Raw genomic sequence first — 24,581 nt, 5'->3', positions numbered from 1 at the left:
ACAAGCACCATAATCTGTTTTCCTAATCTAGCCTTTTTTCAAAATTATTAAAAACACAACTATACATTTCGGGAACCTTTCTGAGGGAACCCTTGGGTAGTCCTGAAAATTAATTTTTCCCCTGTCCCCAATGAGGTGGTCACTCCAGGACAGGAGTTGTAGCACATTAGCAGGAGATTTAGTGTGGGAGCTATTCCTCCCATGTGGTTATACCAAGGGGCTCGGTTTACAGTGCTATCTGACTTGCCCTTCACAGTTACAAAGCAAATATGCCACCTTTTGACATTTCAGAACAAGACTTTCTGCTAGGTCTTAGCGGCTTGACTGTGGTGGTTTTGATCAGCATAGATCAAAAGTCTTTGCTATTAATCTGCATGACTACTAAGCAGCAGGCTCCGTATGCACAATTCATTATTACTTTGAGCAGTTTGACTACATCTGTTTTAGATCCTAACGAAATAATTACCAGTTGAAAGATCCTGTAGATTTTGTGACTATAAATCCTCATTGGATAGATATATTACTTCATATATTTCAAGGGAGAAGTCGAGGGAGATAAGGTTGGAATTCTACGAAGCTTAGTCTGTACATTATGAAAAACAAACCAAAATACAAACCACAATACAGGAAATCAGTCTACTATGACTATGATAGGATAGTTGTGCAACATAGAGTGCACAAATAGGAGGCTGACGTTTCAATATACTATACTGTATGCTGATTGAGCTGTATAAATGTACAGTGCATGGATGATAGCTGAATGTGAGACATGTATTTCATGCTGTTGTTTTCTTTCTTCTGACTTCAGCCTCCATATTCTTACCGTGTGGACGAATGCAGTGAATATATCTGTTTCAACGGGCACTTGATGTTCCATAATGCCTCTATGCACTGCCGAAACAATGTATCTCAGCCAAACTGTGGGCTCCTAGGAATGCCAGTTCAGGTCAACAAGGATTACTGCTGCCCTCAGTGGGAATGCCCTTGTAAGAAAATGCTTACTATACTGTATATATATCACACTGTGCTGTGTATACCTGTGCTGTAAAATGTCTTCTTCTGAGCTTTAGTGCCACTGAACATAAACAGTGTTTTTTAGTAAAAATATAATTTGCAATAGTATTTAGACCTTTCCTGTGGTGTCTTATTTGGTGAAATGCCCAAATTATTTAAAAATATTTTGAAACTTAATATTTTATTCAACATCTGAATGCTCAAACTGAAGGCTTCTAAGGGTAAGATAAGTTACAGTAACTGTCAGTACAAACTAAAGGAAAAAAATGAAATATGTGGATTGCGTAAGTATTTAGACTTGTGAACTCGATATTTAGTGGAAGCAACTTTGGCAGCAATTAGAAGCTCAAGTGATTTTAGGAAGGTTTCTACCAGCTGTGCATACTGTCTTGTTGCAACTTTTGGCCATTCTTATTGGCAGATTTGCTCAGGCTCCCTCACCTTGCTTGGGGATGGATTATGGACAGCATTTTTAGACTCTTTCCACTGATTCTCAATAGGAGTCAATTCAGGACTTTGACAGGGCCTCTCAAGGAAATTAACATTTTTTATTCTTAAGACACTGCAGTGTTTATTTTTTAATACCAACTCTTCTTGGCAGATTTGTTCAAGATTTGTCAAGTTACTTGGGGATAACTTATAAACAACAGTCTTTTCACATCTCAATAGGATTCTTGTCAGGACTTTTGACTAGGCTACTCAAGGATATTGACTTTCTTATTCTCAAGCTGCTTCAATGTAGGCTTTAGCCTTGTGCTTTGGATCACAGTCTTGCTGAATGGTGAATTTCTGTCCCAGTATTAGGTTTGAAGGTGGTATTCCTCTATAGTTTTCCAGTATTCTGCTCCATCTATGTTCATAGCAAGTCCCTCTGTGGAGAAACAGACTTATAACATAATGCTGCCATCACCAAGCTTGTAGGATTTGTGTTTACTGAGTGATGCACAAAGTTGGATATGTAACACTTTGCTTTTTTGAGTTTAATTGTTTTCTTATCTGACCACCTTTTATCATACTAATATTTGCGGTATTATATGCTTTTTGCAATTCCATATCAGGCCCTTTTGTGATGAGACAGCACATAGTTGTTGACCCATGGACCAAAGAGTTAAGTCACTGGCCAAAGTCACTGTTAGCCTCAATCGTTATCCCTCCTCTAGAGGGCGCTCTGACCCTTTTTGTATTTTAGTTTATTACGTTCACCTGCCCCGTGTTGTGTGTGTATTATTTAAACCCCATGCCTCCGAAGCTCTGTGCTCAGTTTTAGAAGATGGACGCCACAAGGCTTGCCTATTCCCCGGGCTCGTGACTAGCCCGAAGGCAGGTCTTATTCCCCGGTGTCCTGACCATCTGGGAGGTTTACCCTTCCGTGTTCCTACTTCCTTGTTCCTGTGTTAGTCTCAGATGGACCTCCCAGTAATGGACTTTTGGCTGCTTCCTGTTGTCCCCTTTTGGATTGTTTTGGACTTGTTCGCCTGTGCCACGCCCCCCCGAGCACCGGAACACTGCCGACAATGCCCCCCTGTCAGTCATCCCGTCCTGACTCTGTCCTGTTTCCCTGTTGCCCTTCTCTAGTCTCTTCCGGATTTTACCGTCTGCATAGGGTCCTAAATACGCACTACATGGGAGTCAGGACCGGCTCCCGTTACACAGTTGCATTCATAGCCAGATACTGTACCTCCTTGTCTGGGGGCTCAGTTTGGAGAGACAGTCTGATCTAAGCAGTGGCTGGGTGCCTTGTTCTTAATGATTGACTTCACCATGTGCAAAGAGATGCTAAGGGTTTTTTAAATGTTTTATACTCTTCTTCTCTGTGCCGTTATTTAACTATGCTGTACATATATATATATTTTTACTTGCAGGCCGCTGTTCCATCATATCAGATCTTCGTGTCATTACATTTGATGGCAATAATGTTGCCCTTTATGACAATGGCTCTTACATATTGGTTCACCTTCCCAGAGAAAATATTGTGGCTCATATTGAGAAGTGCCCAACCAGTGAGGTAATATTGCTGTTTGCAATAACGACACTCATTAGCATATTGCTTGATCTATGGTCCTAAAGTCCTGTTTACAAACAATTCTTAAAATTCAAAATGAGGTGCGCAAACACCATGCTTTGTGAAAAATTCATTCAGCCTTAAGTAAGACTATATTCACAAATACAAAGATAGGGGTAGTTATCATAGAATTAGCACAGCAAAATTATTAATAAGAGTTTGGAGACAGCAAAGTGTGGACAGTGGTGCATATGCTTTTCATATGCTGCTCCCCATTCTGTCCATAATATTTTATTTGACTCCCCATCCCTCAGTATTAGACTTTAGGACTCAAAGAGGTCTGAATCTGGTGAGTCTAGAAATCACTGATTCCTTAGACTCCGTGTGTGATATTTTTTGCTCATTCTGTATCATCAAACATACAGTGTATAAACCTTGATGTAAGTGCTTCATATTGCATAAAACTGTTGGTGAATGAGGCCCTAAATCTCAGCAGTGCTCATACAGTATGTTATATCAAACCATTCTCAAATATATCAAACCATGCTTACTAAAAATTTCAAAATTGAATCCTTAATTTTGTATATTAATAGCTGGTTTTGGTAAAAATAATTGTATGACTTATGTGATGGGAGCTCTGGATAGTGAATAGTAGTTATTGGCTTCATAGCCTTGAATAACTACAGTTTACTTCATATCACATATTAAAATAAGAAATATTAAAAATGTCAAGTGTCTTTTCTGTAACATCAATTGTTTTAATGATTAATTATTATTTCCTTTTTCATTTCAGAGTGTTAATTATATAAGACGTCCAGTAAGTACATTCTATCATTATTATTATTTTTATGAGTAGTAATAGTAGTAGCGGTAATATAATTATTTTCCTCCTTTTCTTCGCAGACACCTACTGGAGGGACATCTGGGCTGTGTTTTAAGAAGCTGAATATAACCACACATTCCTATAAGATTCTCATTAATCGGCTGGACAGAAAGGTAAATAGCTGATGGCCACCCTGCTTAACTCATTTTAGTTTTCATCCCGTTGGGTTGTTCCCCGTAAAATAGCTTGGTTTATTTTTTTCTTTCTTGCTCACAGGTTTCAGTAAACTTCATAAATGCAAGGCTTCCATTCACACGTCAGAATCTGCACATTGACGACACAGGCACCATGTACTTAATCAACACCCCCGGGGGGGTCAGCATCCAGTGGTACCACAGCACTGGCATCATGGTCCTCCAGTACAGCCCCCCTTTCAACACTACTGGAGGAACTCAGGGCCTGTGTGGTAAGACTGCTTTTAATAAGGGTCAATGCTGACGGACAGTTAAATTGGCTAGATTCCTACATTCACAAGAAGGATATACAAACTTTCCTCCTGGAGGTCAAGATCCTGTCGATATAAGGTGAATGAGCCCTGGGCAGCTGGTCCCACTATGCCCTCATACTTGGCTGCATGCTGCTCTTTGGGAAATCCTATTAAGACACGACTCAAGTTTGAACTCTTGGTAATAGAACTCAACCTGCATTCAGGTACGGTAAGTGCCTTTATCGACTGAGGCATTTAGGAGGCAGAGCTGGGTAATCCTGGTAAAACAAATAGTTAAGGTCTCAGGAAAACACAAAAATAATTTAAGAAGTAAGCTGGCCCTCACAAATTGCTGGAGTAAACAAGTTCTGGTTGTAAAAAATGCTACATTTTTGCAAGGTTTATTTAGAGTAAAACACATTGTGAAATCACAAAATCAGATATACTTAAATGATTCATAATCTTTTGTGACCATTGAGAAGTCATGTTTGTGTATGTTTGTTTTATTCTGTTAACCTCATGGACATTTTCCTTAGCTCCTAGATGTTCACACATATTCTCCTTTAAAGCTGTTGTGCTTTTTGGGTTTTGTAAGACTGAGGTTGATGAAGTTACAGTATGTAATGATGTGTACTATCACAGTGATTTTTCTTGTTTTGAGGATGCTGTGATGGAAACCCAGCTGATGACCTGAAGCTTCCCAATGGGACTATCATTAAAAATGTGGAAGATATCCCTGTCTTCTTGTACAGCTGGATGGTCGATACCTCAGAGGAAACAGACTACTTCAGGAGAGTGGGAGATAACTGCACCACTGGCAACTGCACTAAATGCTTCCAGATGTTGAATCAGAATCCTTTCACTGTTTGCCATAAAAAAGTAAATCTGTTTTTTTTATCAAGGGGTGTTCAAAATGTTGGAAATGTAGGATAATTTTTCATTTTTAATTACAAGACTTCATTCTATAGTAGATACTGTGAATAAAGTCTTGTTTTCATAAATGCTTGTAAAATACTGTATATTTCAGTTTAGATTGTGGTCAAGAATACTGTTTTTTCACCTCTCTACACAGTTTACACATTTTATTAACCTCTGCTTGTTATGTCATCAATAAATTATAGTTTTATATAGTTTTCAGATTCATACAATGTATAATTATATAATAATATATAGTATTTAGTTGAGTTATTTTCATTCCAAAAACTTAAAACCTTAGGACATGTAACAAACATATGAGTAAGATTACCTCTTGATTTACCACATCTCCAACAATTACAGTATCTTTGTTTTGGTATTTACATCTGAAAAACGGAGTAAAATATGCATGTGTTAATTTGAATTCAAAATGAAATCCACTTCTGCCTCTGTACCAGACACTTAAATTGAAGCCTATATCAGTATTATATTATCGTACAGTCTGTTTCCAATAAAAATATTCAAAGAATAATTAAGTTCTGAAGCTCAGAATTTCAGTGCAAAATAGATAGGAATATTGATTTCTGCATACCGTATGTAGAAATATTAAGTTTTGTTCTCCAAATACAAAATTAATTTCAAATTTAAACTGTTATTTTGAATTTTGTGCTATATATAGGTTTCCCCAGAGCAGTTTTGTGATAAGATCTGGGCTGGAGATCTTCATTACAAAGATCATGAATGTGATTTCCTCGCTGCTTATGTGGCAATCTGTTACACTCACAACCTCTGTATCAACTGGAGAACACCAGAGTTTTGTCGTGAGTACTATCACAAGAATTCTACCACTAACCAGGAGAGTTTAAAATAAAGGAGTAAATATAAAGTTGTTCACACAATCTCCAAAGAGCTGGGCCTGAACAACATTCTTGTAGATATTTTTGTCATTATTGTGCTGGTTTACAGCCTTTAACTTTTCATTACTGATAACAATTGAAACAAATAAACTATCAAGGTATTTTTGTAGCTCTTCATTTAAAGTGCTTAATTGCAGTATATTGAAAGTGGGCAAAACAAAGCTTGAATTTTTTAAAATATTGTAGTAAGGACATTGTAGGAACATGACAACATTTTACATCTTTACCTCAAATAGCACTGAAGTGTCCTCCAGGAAAGGAGTACCATCCTTGCGTAAGCACCTGTAAGACAAAGACGTGTCAAAACCGAGAATACTACGAGGAATCCACCTGTTCCTATATAAGAGAGGAGTGTGTGTGTAAAAGTGGGACCATCCTTCACCGAGCAGACTCGGCTTTCTGTGTCACAGAGGAACAGTGTGGTGAGTATGTGGTACAGTACTTACATACTGTACAAGTGAAATATCATGACCCATGTTTCTGTTTCAGCTTGACTGCATTATTGAAAGCCTGTTGTGGGAAGGATGGTAGGAGAAACAAGGAAGGGATAGGCTAATGCACATAATTTACTTTTTGCTGAATGTTGTAGACATTTTTTTTCCATTAAATACTTTATAATATATAATAGTTTAAAAGTCAATAAAGAAAATATTAACAGCCCATCATGCAAATATAATTTTACATAGGTTAAACCGTAACAAGCTAGCTTAAGACGTCTAATAATGACAGTTTTTTCTGTTTTCTGGACACCACACAAATTAATCAAATGTGAAATAGGCTAAGCGCAGCTGATCCACTTGGTGAGTGAATCTTCAAATGGGTCAGTAGGCTGCAAGTGTTAAATATCCAAATTAAATCTGCCTGAACCTAGAGGATAAAAAGGTCACAGAGTTCAATAACAATGTGCTATAACTAGTGTTCTTCCTTTGAACTGGGGTTGTATGTTCAGGGTCGTGGAGGGCCAGAGTGTCTGTAGGTTTTCTGGGTCTGGTTAACAGCAGCACCTGAAGACTGTGGGGGCCGGGGGGTAAATTGGTCCAGTCACCCTCTGCATCCGTTTTAGTTCTAAACTTGGTGCCTAAGCTTAGTTTGAATTAAAATGGAATTAAAAATACCAGCCCTACAGAAAACTGATTTAAATCCAAAACTTTAAATCTTCTTCTGGCTGTTTTATAGTTAAAAATGTAAAACCTATTAAACAAGGTGAGCTGCTTTACACTGGTTATCACAGCCACTGGGTATTTTGCCTTATCTAAACCTCAAACAAAGTTTACAGGTGACAAGGAATCCGTACTCTTAGAGCCCATTTCTGTCCTGTAGTTTACTAACCGATATATGTATATATTGGTGGGACATTTGTTTTCACCACTTGAATGAGGCATCCACCTATCATTTTAAACAGAATAGAGATGGGTTTAGTATACAGTAATCACAATTATATTATTATACAATTTTAAATAATCATGAAAAAACAAGAATAACATCCAATACACAGAGGTAGTGAACAGGTTTAGCTAAATCCAGATCTCACAGAAACTGGATGCTAATTTTATCTTGAAGTTATGTTGTAGTGAAATAAACACCAAATAAACTGAATAAACTTGAAGTGTTAACCAAGTTAGTTCACATAAAGTCACTAGATTATAAAAGGGCCCTCCAAACTCTGTAACATTAAAGACTTTATCCCTGGTCAACCTCAAGGGTTACAATGGTATTTCATCACAAATAAAATATGTTTCTGTGAAGACATTTAATTTCAAATCATTTAATTTTATATACAAGGGCTGTGGGGAGTGTTCTGCAAGTCTCTACTATCCCCTATTTACCAGGGGATCTAAACTAGACATTTCCCTGCTAGCAGCAATAGCAATGTTAACTGGCAGACTCGCCCGATATCACACATACATGGATTCAGTACTCTGACCTGCTGATATAGAGTTCTAATAGATTTAATTGAAAACTGGAATAGGCTCGTGAATATTGCTGTTTCGCCTCCAGTGTGCACTGACAATGAAGGACGTGCCAGGGCACCGGGTGAGGTGTGGAATGGCTCTAACAAAGGCTGCTGTATGTACAAGTGTATGGAGAACGGGAGCATTATTGCAGTGGAGCCAGACTGCAGTGAAGTGCCCTTGCCCATCTGTGAAAGAGAGGGAGAGTACGTATTAGATGTTATCGAAGAAGGAGCATGCTGTCCAAAGAAAATGTGTGGTAAGTTATTGAAGGTAATGGTATGAGACCAGTGTTAGACAATGTAAGCTAAATTATAGATTTAGATATAGATGTGGCCCTCAGATAGCTTGTGAAGGTGTGGTTTGCTAAATGTCCCAGAGCAATTATCTAGAAATAGCAAAAAAACATCAGTGCTTAATTTAAATATGTAATATTTTGGATGCCTTTTGAAACTCTTGTTAATATGTTAGTATATAACACCAGCAAACTAGTGGCCCCCAGACTGACACTGTCAGCATCTCACTGTTTACAATTTTTTTTAAGTGGTCAGATGGTGTCTTTCAGAACCCTTCCAGGATTGTAATTCTTAACTGCTGGTCCTCTCTCAAGTAATACTACACAAACAATTTACTTGCATTTTACTCTGTTCCACTGACTCACAGCTAACACTAATGATTTATGAACTTGGTTACATCTAGTTTCTTAAGCTGAAGAGTATTCTCAGTATTCTCCCTTCTCAGTCTCCACTTCATCAGTTATAACAAAACAGCTTTTCTCTCTTAATCTTCAACAATCACTAGAGCTTCACTAGCAACCACTGCAATTACAATCAGACTTTCCTAGCTGATCCTCTATAATCAGAACCTGCGTCCTTGACAGAGCAGCAGCCAGACTGTTGTTTTCTCATACAGAGTGGGGGCTGTCCTTTACAAGAAAAGGGAGTTTTCAGGACTCAACACAGACTCAAACTCTTTTCCTCCTAGCTTGTCTTATAAGCCTCTTAATTAGCTCAGCGGAATGACCAATTACACACTGTTCCTATCCCACCGGCTCCCTTCCCTCAGTGGAATTTAACTCCCTCTGAGCACTAATTATTCATTCAGAGCAGCTGTGTCTCATTTAACAGGTGCTCTCAATTAACAGCCGAACACCTTGACATGGTGCCAGTAGATCTGAATATTTTGGATCAACGATATCATCGTTGAAGTGAAATTAAGAGTTACTTTTTCTTTCAATAGACGAAAAAGTGATTGATGTGACAGACCAATTCCCCAATTTGTTTTGTTTACAGAGTGCAATTTAACAATCTGTGACAATGAAGTTCCTACCTGTGAAAATGGAAATAAACTTGTGATCGGATACAGCACCATTTCCTGCTGCCCAGAGTACAGATGTGGTAAGCCTTATGTTGCATAGCTTTATGCTCCAGTTACAACTGAATTATTAGAATACTCCATTAATCATATTTTGGAATAATCATTTCTAACACTATTAATAATTGGTTGAAAGGATCAACTGCTGGACAACAGTTTAGTCAAGAGAACTTTAGATTGTAGACTTTGGCTTAGACTTGGATTTTCAAACCTTGATACTATGTTTGTCTGACAAGTGGGAAGGAGAGCAGTATCTTGCCACTCTCACTGGTTGATCAGTCAAGAAATTCAAAATGTTAATTGGTAGAGGCAACTTTAAAATCCCTTCTTTGCCATTCACTGGATGTGTTTGCTTATTCATGAATAAATGTGTATCAATTACTCGTTCTGTGGTGTGATGCCATATGTTACAAGTGGAAGTGACCTGACATATGGTTTGTGTATGCCAATATATGGTTGTATGCCAATGGAAAACATGAGCTTTCTGCTTGAACCATTCTTTACTTGATACTCAAATAGGTACATTTTCATTATGCGTGGATGGAAATACAAAGGAGGCTGTAGGCATAGATGTTAGTATGAGTCAATGGAGTACAGTCAGGCATAGATCCCTGCAAGCCCAGTTCAGAACTGGAGTTAGAGGTAAGGCGAAGGTTAGGGCTAAAATTTAGCAAAGGAATCATGACATGGTTTTGTCCTAATAATTAGTTGAATGGAAACATATACTATAATCATGCTAGAGTCATTACGTAAACATCCTAGCACTTAAATCGATCAATCAAGCTCTTCTACTGTAAAATAAGTGTCTTAAAAATGAACTTATCTTTGTTCAGTCAACAACACAGTTTTTGTTTACCTTAACCAATTTCATCTTGCAATATAATTATAAATAAATGCCTTTAATTGCTCCAAAACTTGAAAGTCTCAAAGCACCATCCTGGAATAAGTCATTTTGCAGCTGGTCTGTTTTTGTCTTTTCAGGAAAATAAACAGACATGAAGCACAACGATTTCAATTACTTTTTTATGCTTGTCTGGCAAATTGATACCATAGAATTTTCATTATTTTCACGTGGTGGATGTCAGTGTATCAAAATGATCAAAATCTTAATAACAGAGTGTATCTAGTATATCTGTATTACTTTTTTACAGCTGTTATTTTAGGTATGTCATAAGCGATGTGCTGTTGGCTATAATTAATCTTCTTGTTTAACAGAATGTGATACCATGGCTTGTCCAACTGTGGTACCCCATGAATGCAGAGAAGACCAATTCCTGGTTGAAGTCAGAGAAGACAAATCCTGTTGCTATTCCTTTCTCTGTGGTAAGTAAAAATAAGTCCCAATTTAATCAGTTAATAAATAAGTAAATGTAAAATTGTTCATTGTTCTGGACTGTTAGGGTGTTCATTTTTATTTTATACTAGTTTCAATGTGAGGTTCCACGATCCAAGTCAAATTTCTGCAGCCATTCCTGTTAAATATGTCTTATTTCTTCCAGTATGCGAGTCCTGCATCGAACCAATTCCCTCATGCAACGATGGCGAAATTCTTGCAGTTGACCTCAATTCCACTCAACGTTGCTGTCCTCAATATCACTGTGGTAAACCATTTACCTTCAGATCACTTCCAATTTAATTTTCAAGACTGTTAAGTTGAAAGAATGATTTAGTGTGAGTTTTTCCAGAGAAACAAGTTATCAACAAGTTCTAATCTCAATTATGAATTCAATATGTGAAACACAATTGACTTTTACTTCTTTCCTTTTTTTCCTTTAGTCTGTGATGTGAATCTATGTCCAGTAGCTAATATAGAATGCACTCATGGAACTGTTCTGGTGAAGGAGAATGTCCCTGCACAGTGCTGCCCAGAATGGAAATGCGGTATCATTTTGAATTTTATTTTGTAAGAAAATATGGAAAAATAGGGTACTTTTCTAATTATTGAAAGGCACACATAATGAAAGCTGTGTAGTTTATGGCCAAGGTAAACATTCTGAAGTTGTTTTTGATATATGATCTTAGAATTAATGATTTTATGATAACAAATGACACATTATATATTACTTTTTAGTATTTAATTGCAGTTTTAACTTATGATTTTAAGAAAATTTCTGAGGGCTGTTTTTTAATTTAATGAATAGCCGTCTCTTTCTTTAAGCTATAAAATATGGTCTTCAGGTCTCGTTGTTTGTTTTTAACAGAATGCAGCTGCCAAAATAGTTCTGTCCCATTTTGTCAGGTGGTAAGTGCTTGTATTTCTTTTTTTTGGGCCTTTCAGCATTAAAAGCAGAAGTCATAATAACAGTTTAACCACTGTGTTATATTAAATTGTATTGTATGAGCACATCACTGTAAAGATTTTAAAAAAGTAATAATTAAAAGTGCTGCTTTAAGACTGTCCATATCATCAACATGCTATGTATTTAAATTAACTTTTTTTTCTCCCCCCCCAAAAAAAAACAGGGAGAGATTCAAGTTGAGGATCCTAATTTTACCAGTTTCTGTGGCTGCACTCAGTACTTTTGCAGTAAGTTTACATTGCAAGTAAGATCAAGGTTTAGCAGCTGAACCGTGTTGATCACAGAGGTCACAAACAAAACACCCACCCTGTCGGCAGGAGGATACATTCTTGCAAGCACAATGTATTACATTGTGAGACAGCAGTTACTCACTTTGTAATAAACAGAGAGGGATGAAGTGCTATAAATAAATGTGGTGGAGAGGGAAAGGAGGAAATTGATCAGCCAGGTGTTCAGGCCTCTTGAGTCCTCAGAGTTCAATTTCGAGAATAGAAAGATAGAAAAATCAATTGTTGTTTTGTTAAATTAAGCATAAATCGGGCTGAACACCCAAAAATAACGAATCATCTGAACAGAAGATTTGGTACGTGGTCTTATTGAAAGATGAATCAGTTTTGCTGTGTATTTGTTTCTTGCAGAGAAGGCAGATGTGTGCCTGTTTCAGGGAGTCACAGTGCTGAGTCCAGGCCAGTCCATGGTCCAGTACTTTGAAGGGGACCTCTGTTACACAGTGCAGTGCTTACAAGCAATAGATATTGCCACGGGTTTCCATGCTATGGACGTGTTCACTGTCAACTGCTCGGAAAAATGCGGCGCTGTATGTTCACATCATTTTACAATTACAGTTTTAAAACTTTGTGCTCTTGATTTTTGCCCTTACTGTTCTCCAACTACTGTCTTTTCCGACTTTTCCTTCCTCACAGCACCAGGTTTATGTTCCGTCTTCAGATCCTCACATATGTTGTGGTGGCTGCAAGAATGTTTCCTGCACTTTCACCAGTGAGAATGGTACAGTTGACATTTACAGGGTAAGATACTGTATTTCCCAATTAAATGTACTGTATATACTGTATATAAAATAACACGCTATAGACAACGCTGTATTGTATATAATGTCTCTGTTATATTGTATGATTTACTTTGTCTCTGCCTCTGTTTGCACTTTCATGAAATAAATAATAAACTAAAACAAACATGAAATAATTGCTAAGATAAAATCTGACTTTTCAAAGTAATCTCTCATGTTGCCTGTAATGAAATTACAGTATATTTTTCCTTCAAAACAATGTAAAAGTGCCCAATTTAGTGGAACAAACTTGTTTCTACACTGGTAAAGAAACCACTGAAAAACATTCCTAAAAGTAACAGCAGTTATTCCCCTCTGTAACTCTGTGTTCTTCTTTTGAATTGTAGGTAGGGAGTACATGGGTTTCAAACTGCACTAGATATGACTGTGTGGAGACAGCAGTTGGGGCTGTGGTACTTGGCTCAGGGGTTGTCTGCCCACCTTTCAATGAGTCTGAATGTATACAGGTCTGTACTAAGGCATCAACAGATCATTTGAATTTTGACGGAGCTTCAGTTTTCAAGGTTTTTTTGGACTTACCAATTTCATGGCCCTCTAGCTTGATGTTTTGTAATTGCTGTTGTCCTTTGGTTTCTGCTTGAAAAGTATTATTTTGTTTTAATTTGTCACTCCAGTCACTCCTGTCCTGTCTTGTGTTTTTGCAATTTAATGAAGACCAAGTGGGAGGATTCTAGATACACAGTGTTGAAAAAATATTTATAACTGCTTTCTTATTTTTATCATTAGAAATGTTTTATTTCACAATGTAATGTCTGCTCATGCCTCCTTTTTGATACTACAGTTGTGTATACAAGAAAACAAAATTGGCCAAAAACTGTTGTTTGAGGTGAAATTTTAATAGTGTATCTTGCAGTGCCATCTAGTGTTTAAATATCTTTGAAGGAACTAAACTTTCTAAATGAAAAACTGCTCATTAGCAGCTGGGAAGGTTTATTGCTTAGCTTTCCTTAACCTTCAGTGAATGATTGAAGAAGACAATAATGCTTTCACGTTCAATACTATATTGCCATAACAACTAGCTGGACTTTGGTTTGGTAACCTCATACAATTAAAGACATATAAAAGAAATATACAGTACAACATAAAGCCAACAATAGATTGCATCCATCCAGCACATCTTCAAATACCATACTCAACACCCACCAGTAATAAAATAAATAACAGTGAGAATCGATAGAGTAACAATGAGCTATGCAAAAATTTCAAAATTAAAATGCAGAATTCCAGAAGTACTGTAAATCATAATAATGGGCTTTTGTTCTGTCTTTGTTATGTTGTACCCATTATACGTCCCACATAATATTTGTCCGGATACTAGGTCAGAATAAACCAGCTTTTAAAGTGTTAACTGTGACTCCATGTTGAAGTTGGCATGTGTCTTTTTCATGGCGCTATACTGGCACAATCTTCCTTGATATATCCTCTTATCCTCTTGTTCCAGAATGGAGGCAATGTACAGAGCTACATCGATGGCTGTTGCAAGACCTGTAAGTGACCCAGGACCTTGTGTCCAGCTTGTTTGGCTTCTGGGAATGGAGTGCTGCGTTATAATTAAACTCAGTGGGTGGGGGTTCAAATGAGAACAAAAAAAAACGCATGTCGCATCCCAATCAAGGGAGGAGTGCAAAAAACACTGACTTGATAAGAACGACATGGCTTATTTGTGGCTGCTGGTGAATGCCTGTTGCAGACTGCTCGTGTGATTAGTCTGACCCCCGTTATTCTGGAGTATAACTGTGTAATCCTCACCACACGTAAACCATTTCATACTGTAGGTGCTCATTTCAGCTGTATTCCGAGTCTTAAAGACTCTAAACGTCTTCTTTTGGGAAAGAAAAAACATTTGACATGACGCTTGTTCATTTGATGTCTTCTATCTGTTTATATAAATGTCACATATGGAGGATTCTCGTAAAGCAGAGTACAGCTCTACAGTATGACTCTGTAGGTTATAATCAAGTTGTTACGTCCTTTAGGAAGTTCTAATACATGTTTCTTTTTGAACAATAGCGCAGGGTTATAGGCAAACGTAACAAAACACAACAAGTATGTCTAATTAATACTTTTACATTATTCACAACATCCACTACCACTCGTCAGACAAATTTTACCCTTAGGGTATCTACTGTCTGCTGTACGTTGAGGACATAACCTAGCCCTAAACTGTCTATCTGACTTGTGTATGTTGCATTTCATGCCTGTTAGTCTAGTAAAGGAGATAAAACACCTCAATTTATAACCATTTTACACATCTTACAGATATTGTAACACTTTACCAGGGTCTCAATAATGTTTATTATTAAATGGTTATATCATGTTATTATATAGTTTGAAGCATAAGATTATTATGCAGACATTTTAGACAAATATTAGAAGTGACCTCTTTCAAATAAATACATTTAGAAATCTTAAGAATTTTGGGAGGAATGGACAAGTAAATGACACCCTGTCTGATGAAATAATGAACTTATAAAGAAAGATTAAGATTCACTTGGAATTGTGAAAAACACAATTTACAGAATCATAATGGACTAGAAAGTCCAACTATAGGATCATTATCCACTAAAAAATGTCCTGTTTTTGCATTATTTATTATTTTAAATTTTGAATATGTTATATATTATTTAATGAAAATACAATGCACAGTTTTCACTGCTGGAAAAAAAAATCTGAAGAACAGTTTGTGTAAACTAATTTTCCTGTTTTAAGTTGAAAAACAAATATAATAAAGCTGATGTTTGAGTCTGCAAATGACTACTTCATCTTCAAGAATTGGATAAGATATTTAAGTTCAAAATCAAAAGATTAAAACATAGAAAACTCCTTTGAATAAATGCATTTTCATCTATATCAGCATGTTTATATTGAAAGACTGTTATACTTCAGAAAAGGTTTTAGCTGTGGATGCTAGGAATGTTTTGCACTATCTTTGAATCTCTTGCTAACCTGATGTGCTCAAATACGCAATGTTTTAGAGGGGCGCCCCGCAAACTAAAAGCATGTGCTCTTACTGTGAGAATTAAAAATTAAACTTTAAAAAACAGAGCCTGAAAACAGCTTCTGCCTTTTGGCATTTTGTGTAAGCAAGAAGCCTTGATTTTAATGCATGCCGGAATGAGCTGATTAATATATTGTGTATCCATAAGTATATAACATGTTTTCTAAAACACTGCTATTCCTGATAATTCTGCCAGGTTCTGGATTGGGTATATTACCATTTACCATTAGCCCAGTAGCCCCAACTGGTAGTACTAATTGTGACACAGGTACTATTACTGTTACTGTATTTTCTCTTTTTTATAATAACAATGCATATTTAAAATGAAGGAATGTAAAATGATTTCATTATGATTTATTATGCCCCGAATTCTAACACTGACATTTCCTAAGGTTAACAACACAGTTTACCACAAAAAAAAAGATTTGACAAATTACAATCAAAGATTATTTAGATGATTCTGTAATTTAAAAATGCAACCCAGATACTTTCTCAGAGTTACAAAGTTTCAACTCATTTAAGTTTTCTCTTGAGTTTAAAACACCTCGGAGAAAGTATTAATTAGTGAAATTTACCGTTACTGCCTTCTGACTATGACTTTACCTCAAGGATCTGAGATATGTCTTGAGCTGGTGTTATATTCCGTGAAAGACTAACACACACCTGCATGTACAGTATGTGTGGGGATGTGAAACAGTAAAGGGGCCCTCAATATGAAGTATTGTTGTAAATATTTGGTACTCTGGTTTGGAAACTCAACATTGAGATTACGGCATTGCTCAACATTGAGTAAAATAAAATAACAAAAATGTTTTTGTCACTATCTCTGACCTTCAGGGAAGAGGTACTAAGGAAATTACATTTTGTGATCTTCAAATAATCATATTTTTGCTTTTATTTTGTTGATATGTGTTATTTGGAATGATGGATGTTGTACTCCCTATAAGATATGGCATAACTAAGCATTTTTTCTTGGAATGACAGATTTAGAATTTACTGCCTTTAAAATATGTAAGATCAACTAATGCTTTGAGTCTAAAAAACATGTTTTACACCCTAAATGTTTCATTTTTTCACATTACCCTTTGGAGTCTTTTAAAGATTTAAACATTGTAATTCATTCTTTTAAGAGATAATTAGAAAAGAAAAAGTAGTCAAGCAATGAAAAAGCAAATCGGAAGAGGCACCAAAATCTATCATCACAAGATTGTGAAATTTCTATTTTTCAAAGCACCTGTCTCCACCTAAATGAATACGCATTTTAAAAAACAAAAGACACGACAATTTTAGCAGTAACTCTGTTCACTAGAATAACATAAAACATTGCAGATCCCTTTCCATTATTTTCTAAAACCTAGGCATGATATCCTTTACTACTTTAGTGTTCTACAGGTTTTTCTGTTGATTAACTTACCCAATATTTTTCCATTTTCTGGCATAAAAGATGTTGGTGTGTTGTTTGCCCTTCAGTGCCTGTCACATACTGTACTCTTGTGTCCCTCAGCAAGCACTGAAGTGAGAAAATTATCTGAGATCATTTCAAATAATTAAACACAACCATACGTCAAAAACGTCCACACATCAAAGGCTCCCAATGTGTTGCACTGGTTAAAGCCTGTCTGACATTACTGTAAAATGGATATACAGTGATTTTAAGTACTGTGGCTCAGAGTGCTGAGTGGCTGTTAAATCGTACCTGTGTTTGTGTGTGCATGTGTAGGGAATAGCCTGGTAGCATGAAGTACAGTGGGGTTTGTGACACTAAGCCACCATAGCAGCTGTAAAGGCCTGTAAAAATCCTCAACAGCTGTGAAGTGCTAAGAAAGAACATGATCCCAACTGGGATGAGATGCTTCTTGGTCAGATTTGTGTGATAGCTGGTGTGCATCAACCACCCCATTTTAAAAGAATGTCTTCCACTGTTGGTCTTATACACTCCAATGTATGAAATGTCCTTTGGAAACCATTAGTCATGACAGGAAAAAGAGTGAAATTTGGAATAAACCAGGCCCAGTAAATAGGCTGCACTTACAGTATACGATGGTCCATTCTGTAACTCATCTTGTTAGTTCAAATTTTGAATGAGTCAAGAGTATAATTTGACAGCAAAACTGTACCTGTGACTAGCTGTCCTCTTTAGAAGGACTCTGCTTACACTGTTTAAACCAAGGAGCGGGGGGCAAGACGTGCTGTTCCAAACATATTCATTCATCATTCATGGACTGGATTATGGATAGTGAAGTCTGGGACTCAGATAATCAGGACCGCCTTGACCAACCCCAATAGCAACTGTTCTGTGTATCTTATTGCAATTATTTCAGTTTCCACTAGAAAACTTATTGACCACTACCTTGTCTGTTCAACTTTACCTTGTACCTAGAAATATTCCATTCAGCCTACAACTCAGTCAGCCTGTGACAGTACTCAGCCATCCACAGACACAGATTGTTCACAGTGCCTGGCCTGGTCTACCATCTTGTCCACAATATTTAACACCTGCGAAGAGTCAAACACTGGTTTGACAAGCATGACCAGGAGAGCTAATAAGCCACAAGTACAATACTTTCTTTAAAATGGAAGCATTAACATGTTTCAAAGGAAAAGAAACAGACAGGTACCTGAAGGATGAAATGAGCACCGATAGCATCAAAACTAGATGTTAGGTGGAGAGAAATACAGAAGATCTCACCAATTGGCCCATTCACTCAAGGGCCATTTGTTCTGGAATCCAAAGACAGAGGGGAGCTCATTAAGCATAGAGAGACAATTAATGGCTCCAGGAAAAAAAAAACACTGATTTGCAGTATCTGCCGAATAATCTCTCTACTGTCCGTCAAAGGAAAAGTATTGCTAAAATCTTCCTCAACAACCTTCTCCTTGCTCTCCTTGCTTCTCTTGTAATGGAATTCATTTACAGTAGAGAAAACTGTTCAATCTCCACCATCTCCATTCCTGAATCAATTGTTTGAGATTAAAAGAAATTGGATGGGTACTGGGTAAACTAAATTTAAAAATATATATTTTATAGAATAAGCCCCACGCTAAAATAGACTTCCTGGTAAACCTGTACCATTTCCAATTAACTATACTATAAGACGAGATCCTGGAATTACTTTTTATATTTTATGTAGCTGCCTATAAATATACTGTAGGGTGGTCTTCAATGAGAAAGCTACATGAAAGCAACTTAGCTTTAGGAGAACAGACAAATTCTTTAAATGTTCTCAAACGTTCTTGAAAATTACATCAATATTAACTTATAGGAGTCCCTTTCTCAAGATGGCTGAAACTAGAGGAGATGCATTCAGAAAAGCTCTGAGCTTTTGGAGTGTCTTAGACAAGAGTATGTGGAAACCACGCACAAGCTACAGAAGGGAGATAAACAACACAAACCATGTACTGTATCCACCAGTCCTGTCAAGCACCACCTGCCAAACCTCTGGCAAGAGTGCAGACTGTAGATCTGCTAAAGTGCACGCCAGCCAACTCTGCACTCATCGAACTCCAGTAAAAGCAAGCCACACTTGGCTTCAATGGACTGCCAGAGAGAGAGAGAGACTTACATTCAAAATGTTGTTTTTCATCTAGAAATGGCTTGACATGCATGTTGTGGAACATGGAGGATGTACCCTTTCAGTTTCTTGCTGGACAATGCTGGGCAAATGATTTCCGAATTGGTTATTAACAGGGGCAAATTTAGTAATGGATGAAAAAAATATATGTTCTGTTGACTGAAAATAATTTAAGGGCAGTATATAATAAAGACTGAGTCATAAGACATAGAATAATCTTTTTGTTTTGTCTATACATTGTGTTATAGTATAGTGCCATGGGTTTTATTTAGATGAATTTATGTTTTTAAGTGAGTTGTGCTAAGATGGTCGTGTTCTTTAGGTTCCAGACGTTTTCTCAAGATTTCTTTTCCAGCGATAAAAGGTTTTCCTTTTCGGTTAATTCTGTTATTTCTCTGTATGATCAGGTAAAGAGGACGGTAGAGCCTGCAAAAGAGTGACAATCAGAACGACAATCAGAAAAGATGACTGCAGGAGCAGTGCACCGGTGAGCGTTCACACTAACATTGACAACGTAGCAATTCTTATAGTCATCAGCAAACACCACAATATTGTAAAATCCTGGGTTCAGTTACGGTTGTAGGCATTCAGATGAAGGAAAACAGAGCTTTCACTGAATGATTACCAAACTTTATTGTGAACCAAAATAAAGAACAGATTAGAAGAAAAAGAAGAAGCATAACTGACACAGCGTGAGCATGCATTCTCTTCTCAACCGTCCACACCATGCTGGGTCCCCCTGGGTCAGAGATGAAATAAAACTTCTCTCACGCTACACAAATTACCACAGTAAAAATAACCTAAATAATAACATAAAATACAAAATACTGAATATGTTAATTCAAATATGTCTCACAATATGGAGAATTTCAAGAGCATATTTGTTCGTTAAGGCGATTCACCTTCTTCCCCAATGTGCTCTTGCATTATTTTCATTGCTTCCTTTTTTATTTTCAGATAACTGTATACTCCTGTGATGGGAAATGTCCTTCAGCAACAATTTTCAATTTCAACATAAACAGCCACGCGAGGTTCTGCAAGTGCTGCAGGGAGAGTGGGCTCCAGAATCGCACTGTGCAGCTCTACTGCACTAGAAACAGCACTTTTGTTGACTATGCGTTCCAGGAGCCCATGGATTGTTCTTGTCAGTGGAATTAGTCTTGCAAAACGATTATTTTTTCAGGAGATTGAGAATTGCTGAGGCACTTACTGTTGCTCAGCTCTTATTTTATCTGGGATCAAGTACTACAATGTTACTAATTAAACACCTAGATCTTCATATATATATATATTTAGCCAGTCACTAAGTTATGGGTAGTATTTTTTACTCGTAGTAAAATTCTCTAATTTTAAATTGATTTGTTTTGCTAGTATTATCATTGTCAATAATACCGCAGATGCCAAATATTTTTTTAAAATATACTTAATTGCTATTGGGTGTATTTTTAAATGACTTGTAAAATACTGATCTGCAGCTCTATTCTACAGCCCTATGATATACTGTACTACAATATTACTCTTCCACAATGATGTTTCTGCGATCCTTCTATTGGTGTTTCACACATTCTCTCAATAAAAGTCTTCCAATGAAGCTTAATGTATCCTTCTTTTACTTTCTGCTCTGAACAATTCTTTTACATTGTTGGAACTTTTTACTTAGTACTGTATGTTAGTATCTATAGGCTGTTTTCACAAATATAAACCCACTTTAAAAAAAAAAGCTTAAAAAAATTAATGCTTTTGGAATGTTCTTTTATCAACAATATTAATTTCTTTACACCAAAAGCAAAATTGTAATAAAAAACGTTCAAATTGTGTTTTTTTAATCATTTTACTTTTTTTTCACCCATGACTCATAACAATCTAAATGTCTTTTTCCTGAATTAAAAAAGAATGCTTAAATCAATTTCTATTATATTTGCCTCATAATTTTGACAAGGCTCAGTGTCCTGCCCCAGTGAAATCAGAAGCAGAGTATATTGTGAATTAAGAGAATGGAAATAAAAGTAAAGTCCAATATGCTCTAGTATTGATAATATAAGTTCTGTGTCATTAAGTCTGCCTTTCTTCCTATGCACCAGTATGGACAAAACAAGATTATATTCATGTTTCAGTTACAAACAAAAAAGTAAAACATTAGAACACTTGCATAGCTGAAGAACATACTTAAGTTTACACTGTAATAGTTCTGACACCTTATAAACATGACTTTAAGTAGTATGGGCAGTCATTATAAACCATTTAGTGTAGCAGCTCATTATCTAATCAGAGTTTAGAATACTAAAGTACTGTGAAAAACACAGCAGAATAAAGAAAAACAAACTGGAGTGCTTAATTAAATGTAATCAGGAAGTTTTCCCTGCTACACGTACAGTAAGTGTTCAAAAGAGCTCAAGAATTTAAAGACAAGTAAACTCCCCAAAATAAAAACTGACAATAAATAACACAAACATAAACCTAGGAATTCACATAAACACAATCAATTACTGTACAGTATGTGTTGGGTGCATTTATTAAAAAGATAATAATAATAATTCCTTACACTTGTATAGCACTTTTCAGGACACTGCACTCAAAGGGCTTTACAGATAATGGAGACTCCCCTCCACCACCTAGATGATGTAATGGCACCATGAACGTAGTGTTCAGACAGTACAAAAAGCAAATAAATAGAATCTGAATTTGAGGTGGGGATGAAGATCCCCTACATGTAAAAGTAGTTTGATTCATCTTCAGTTGTATATGTTTTGCAGGATCAAATAATACTTTGTTAAAGTCTTTAACTCACAAGAAAAAAAACACATTTCTGGATAACAACATAATGAACCCAAATCAGCATAAACCAAAACAACCAGATAAACTCAGAAACAATAATGGGTTAGGTTTCTAGCTTTGCCAATGCATATAACACATTACAAAAACAACATTTTAACGTCTTTTCAAGAGGATAGAGAGGGACCTACATCAGTGTGCAGGCTCCAAGTAGAGGTTACTTTCATATTGAAGGGTAAATAGAAAAGTTTTTTGTTTGTAGGCTGAAGAAGCCTACCTGAATTTCCTTATTTTAGAGGTGTAATGTAATATGTGGTTTTATATTGATGGTTTTACAATGCGGCTGGATATAGACACATGGGTGGTGATTGGTCAGAACCCAAGTGCAAGGGACCTGAGAGTGGCGGAGACACTTGAATAGACTTAACAGATTAGGGATTGAGTGCTGCAGTGTGGGGGGAAAGTAAAGTGAAAGTTAGTGCTAGTAGAAAAATAGAGTATTGTCCGGCGGAGCTAATCAGTCCTAGCCAGTCAGTAATGAAAGACAAAAGGCAAAGATGCAAGTCTGAGAATAAGCTGTTTGTCTGCATCCCAGGCAAAAAAAGCAGAAAAGCTGGCATGGCATAGCGCTAGCCTTCAGAGAAACTGCCCATCTCAGCCCGTCAATCGGAATAGGGGTGTCGCACTCTTAGCTTCAGAGAGGATTCCTACTGCCGATCTCCTAGAAATGGGGGGGGTCTGCATGGCCCTGATGAACTGCGTCCCTTAGTAGTAAGGGGTGCAAGCAGAAAGATTGACAGACTGGTGTGGAGAGAAATTACAAGGGAAAAAAAAAAGAAACACTGGCCAGCAGAACAACAATTGATCCACTAGGTCAGCAATTGACAGTCTACATAGAGACCAACAATCTACATGAAAAAGAAGACCTGGAGTTCAGAAGCCTGGACACTCAGCCCCTCAACCTCCCAGGGAAAGGGAGCTGCACGGGTCTGGCATTCCATAGTGTGATGACTGTCCCTGAAAAGCCACTGAAGTTTCAGCCCGCATGACTGGAGAATAAGGGCGAGAGTGGTGGCAGTACTGCAACCGGGGAGAACAGTGGAGTCGGCAATGAAGAATGATGAAGCGCCGCTAAAGCAGTGTCTTGGCATTAAATAGGGAAATAGAGCATTTGAATAATTGAAATCATAATTGCTCATTAGGGCAGATCACTCCGGTCCGGTCAGAACAGCAAGCCGTGGAAAACTGTGAGCCCCTGTGAGAATGTGAATGTTTCCCAGGGCAACCACGGGCCGACAGATGCCACAGGACGTTGTGATACAGGGTGGCATGAAACCAGAACCTATCCCAGCAGGTAATGGGCACAAGGCAGGGTACACTCTGGACGGGATGCCAGTCCATCACAGGGCAAACAATCAAAAACACAGACACCCACACTCAGACCTACTGTAGGGCCAGTATGTGTATTAGGAAACCCAACTGAACATGGGGACATACTGTGTAAACTCCAGATTTGGTACTCCACTCCAGAATTGAACCCAGGGACTCAGTGCTGTGAGGCAGCACTTCTAATCACTGCCCCACCATGCCACCCAACTATTCATATGAAGAACCGAAATTCCAATCTCATTTTACTTTTCAGTTAGACATGGGAAATCCACTTTGCATTCCCTTCTGAAACACTTATATAGTATACAGGGATTTGAGAACTTCTAGGGTATTTGTGCTTATATTTGTGCTAGAGAAGACAGCAAACTACTGTATATATGTAAAATATACATTTATATATACCTTACTTACTCAGTTTTCAAAATCTCAAAATTATTTGGGGTATTAAATCAAAATAATAAATCCAAACTTCTTATAAATAAATATCTTAAAGTTGTTATTATTTTCTGTTATCGCTTTAGGTGCTCTCAAATTCTATTGTGTGAAAATATTGCTGGCAAGTCCATAGCCCACAGCAGGAGCTTTGCAAAAGGCAACAGCTGGTTCTTAAAAGTCATCATCCTACACAAGCTGACAATTATGCATCTTACTTTCTCGCTGACTTTTGTTTTCAAAAACCTGTAAGAATGCAGCAATGATTCCTTTCCCAGCTTCCCATTACAGAAAACGCTGATTCGCGGCAAAAACTAAAACAATCAGCAACATATTTCAATTGATTAATGAGCCCTTGGTTTTAGGAAGCAGAACTAAGAATGCACAGAATTCAAGGCTGTTTGTATAACCTTTAGCGTGTCAATGGGAGTCATTCGCGAAGGCGTTTATTCCAAATTATCAGCACCTAAAAACATCTTCTCTGGAGCACCTTTCTAAAAAACAATTGAATTTCACATGACTGCTGTGCTCAAAGGCTTTTAAACAG

At 37.1% G+C, this 24,581-nt stretch overlaps 1 protein-coding gene across 1 annotated transcript in view; it reads left to right on the top strand.

The window, feature by feature from the left end:
* Positions 1 to 21,032, top strand: part of otogl (otogelin-like) — a 73,051-nt gene extending 52,019 nt beyond the window's left edge. Inside the window, exons 37-57 of the mRNA XM_088923690.1 lie at positions 809 to 986; positions 2,877 to 3,019; positions 3,810 to 3,833; positions 3,920 to 4,012; positions 4,116 to 4,305; positions 4,988 to 5,205; positions 5,921 to 6,062; positions 6,395 to 6,580; positions 8,157 to 8,369; positions 9,403 to 9,507; positions 10,700 to 10,807; positions 10,984 to 11,085; positions 11,261 to 11,365; positions 11,686 to 11,726; positions 11,948 to 12,011; positions 12,423 to 12,601; positions 12,708 to 12,812; positions 13,198 to 13,317; positions 14,313 to 14,358; positions 19,849 to 19,928; positions 20,399 to 21,032. Coding sequence (XP_088779816.1) covers positions 809 to 986; positions 2,877 to 3,019; positions 3,810 to 3,833; positions 3,920 to 4,012; positions 4,116 to 4,305; positions 4,988 to 5,205; positions 5,921 to 6,062; positions 6,395 to 6,580; positions 8,157 to 8,369; positions 9,403 to 9,507; positions 10,700 to 10,807; positions 10,984 to 11,085; positions 11,261 to 11,365; positions 11,686 to 11,726; positions 11,948 to 12,011; positions 12,423 to 12,601; positions 12,708 to 12,812; positions 13,198 to 13,317; positions 14,313 to 14,358; positions 19,849 to 19,928; positions 20,399 to 20,599 — 2,643 coding nt within the window. The 3' untranslated portion in view covers positions 20,600 to 21,032. The remainder of the gene's footprint in view (positions 1 to 808; positions 987 to 2,876; positions 3,020 to 3,809; positions 3,834 to 3,919; positions 4,013 to 4,115; positions 4,306 to 4,987; positions 5,206 to 5,920; positions 6,063 to 6,394; positions 6,581 to 8,156; positions 8,370 to 9,402; positions 9,508 to 10,699; positions 10,808 to 10,983; positions 11,086 to 11,260; positions 11,366 to 11,685; positions 11,727 to 11,947; positions 12,012 to 12,422; positions 12,602 to 12,707; positions 12,813 to 13,197; positions 13,318 to 14,312; positions 14,359 to 19,848; positions 19,929 to 20,398) is intronic.
* Positions 21,033 to 24,581: the final 3,549 nt, after the last annotated feature.

The sequence above is a fragment of the Atractosteus spatula genome, chromosome 8 (assembly GCF_055471065.1).
Source record: "Atractosteus spatula isolate fAtrSpa1 chromosome 8, fAtrSpa1.hap1, whole genome shotgun sequence".
Lineage (NCBI taxonomy): Eukaryota > Metazoa > Chordata > Actinopteri > Semionotiformes > Lepisosteidae > Atractosteus > Atractosteus spatula.
This window is presented reverse-complemented; position numbering and strand designations above follow the sequence as displayed.